The following is a 2,074-nucleotide window of genomic DNA, read 5'->3' as shown; positions in this document are numbered from 1 at the left end:
AAAGGCCATAAATTCTACATGACAGAAAACAAAAAAGGGACTGAGTCTTTACAAATCCCCCCCAAAAACCCAGAACGGTCCCTACAGCTTTCCCGTTTCTGAGGAACAACAGCCTTTGAGGGGCTGGCTCTTCAAGACCATAACAAAAGCCCAAACACTAATAAAAGCTGTCAAAAACAAAAGCGTGACTGTCTTTATGTAATGTCCTCCTCCAAATTAAAGGGGAGACAATGTGATTCCCCTCAACAGGCTTATCACATCATCAGCCTACATGTGAAGTAAGCAAACGTGAACATTTGGTTCGCTTCAATGGGAGCGTTTTCCCAAAAAATTGAGAAACCTGGACACATACTCTGCCATTCAAACCAGAAAATCTCAGAAAGGCTGAAGAATCAGTTAAGAATTTTCTCTCAATGCTGAATTTGGGTTGTAGTGTTTCGTTGGGGGAACCTGCCTGTTCTTCATCTATTTCACAAGGGATCGATAATTTCCACACATCTGGGCAGAGGGAAATGCTGGAGGAGCAAACCCATCTGGAGTCAAGAGAGCCCTCAAAGAGCAAGGAGCTCAAGCTGTCAGGCAGCTACACAAGGTTTTGAGGGACCTAGTAGTTAAAGTAAAACCTGCTCAGAGACACAAGGCTCACTCTCAAAACTCCATACAGGCGAGTGCCTGATCAGCAATCCCAGTTTAAGTGGCTTTTTTTGAGATTGCGTGCTCCTAGCATCTACTTCAAGTGCAAGTCTAACTCAAAAGCAAAATAAACTATCTTTATGAGAGACTCATATTTAAAAATTATCTCCCATTTTTATTGGCAACAAAAAGATGGCATGCCACCAGTACGTACTTCCTGAAGTATTTTGTCATACTCTCCCCGGTTCTAGCATTTGCCAACCTGTAGCCTAAGAATCCTTCCATGTTCTTAATAAAACTCCTTTTAGATGTTGGTTAACAGTAAGTGTTTGTTTCCTTTCTATTGATATTGTAGAAAAAGTATTATCTGTAAATGACACTAAGCTCAAAAAAATACTTCAGGCAGCCATGCAAGCGAAGTCACACTCACACCCTCTCCCGGCTTGAACTCAGTTCCAGGTAATACAAAAAAAAGCCTGTTTTGTGGTTAAGCCACAAAAGAAGAAATGGGAAGTGGGAGGAAGAAGGTTTTGATTTTATCACATCTTCCAGAGCAGAGGGCTGACAGCACAGGCTGACTCAGTCTCTTTGGCTTTTGTAAATGTGAGCTGCCATCGTTCATATGATTGAAAATAATGATCCACTAGAAAACAAATAAAGAGTGTACATTCCCCCTAAAATGCAGTTTCAGATGTCACTGCACAACAACTGCCTTTCAGCTGAACACACACTCCTCCTCCTGTCAAAACCCAAGTGCAAAACATCCAGCCTTTACAGCAATCTCTTTCTGTTTTATCCTTATAGGACCGTGAATCGTTAAATCCTCAAGAATTGTTAAATCCTCAAAAGTAACATTCAGAGGGAAACCAAACCACCCAGTTGGGTTTCCTACCATCTCAGAGTAAGGTCGTATGTTGAAAGGGAACACCGTTGCTGCCAGGGCACACAGGAACTCGGGGCTCATCCACAAGGAGACGAGGTCTGGCACGTTATGGTACAAATAGCGGAAGAACTGCATCAAGGTGACTGGATATTCTCGAAGCCAGGAGCCTTCTTCCTCCGACTGCCAAGGCTGGGTGGAAAAACAAACAGCACGTTAGCACAGGCTAATTGAAGAATGTTCATTTCAGAAAGGAGCTGCAGGAAGAGGAGCTGTAGGGTCAAGCGTGCAATGAAACACGTGATCGTCACAGGTGCTCGAAGACGGGGCCAAATGTGATCAACCACATGGACTTCTTCAAGCCCAGCAGAAAGAGGTGACTGAGCACGTGGCCAAGCACATGATCAAGTGTGAAAAACACAGAATTACAGAATCTTCTAGGTTGGAAGGGACCTTAAAGATCATCTTGTCCAACCGTCAACCTAACTGACAAAAATAGTCACCCACACAACAAACAAGGAGCATCATCACTAAACCAGACCTCCCAGCACTACATCAACC

General features: G+C 43.4%; 1 protein-coding gene across 1 annotated transcript in view; it reads right to left on the bottom strand.

Moving 5' to 3' along the window:
• WDFY3 (WD repeat and FYVE domain containing 3) overlaps positions 1-2,074 on the bottom strand; it is a 197,175-nt gene that overhangs the window by 55,628 nt on the left and 139,473 nt on the right. The window contains exon 33 of the mRNA XM_014949934.1: positions 1,526-1,705. Coding sequence (XP_014805420.1) covers positions 1,526-1,705 — 180 coding nt within the window. The remainder of the gene's footprint in view (positions 1-1,525; positions 1,706-2,074) is intronic.

The sequence above is a fragment of the Calidris pugnax genome, unplaced genomic scaffold (assembly GCF_001431845.1).
Source record: "Calidris pugnax isolate Ruff unplaced genomic scaffold, ASM143184v1 scaffold42, whole genome shotgun sequence".
NCBI classification, from domain to species: domain Eukaryota; kingdom Metazoa; phylum Chordata; class Aves; order Charadriiformes; family Scolopacidae; genus Calidris; species Calidris pugnax.
This window is presented reverse-complemented; position numbering and strand designations above follow the sequence as displayed.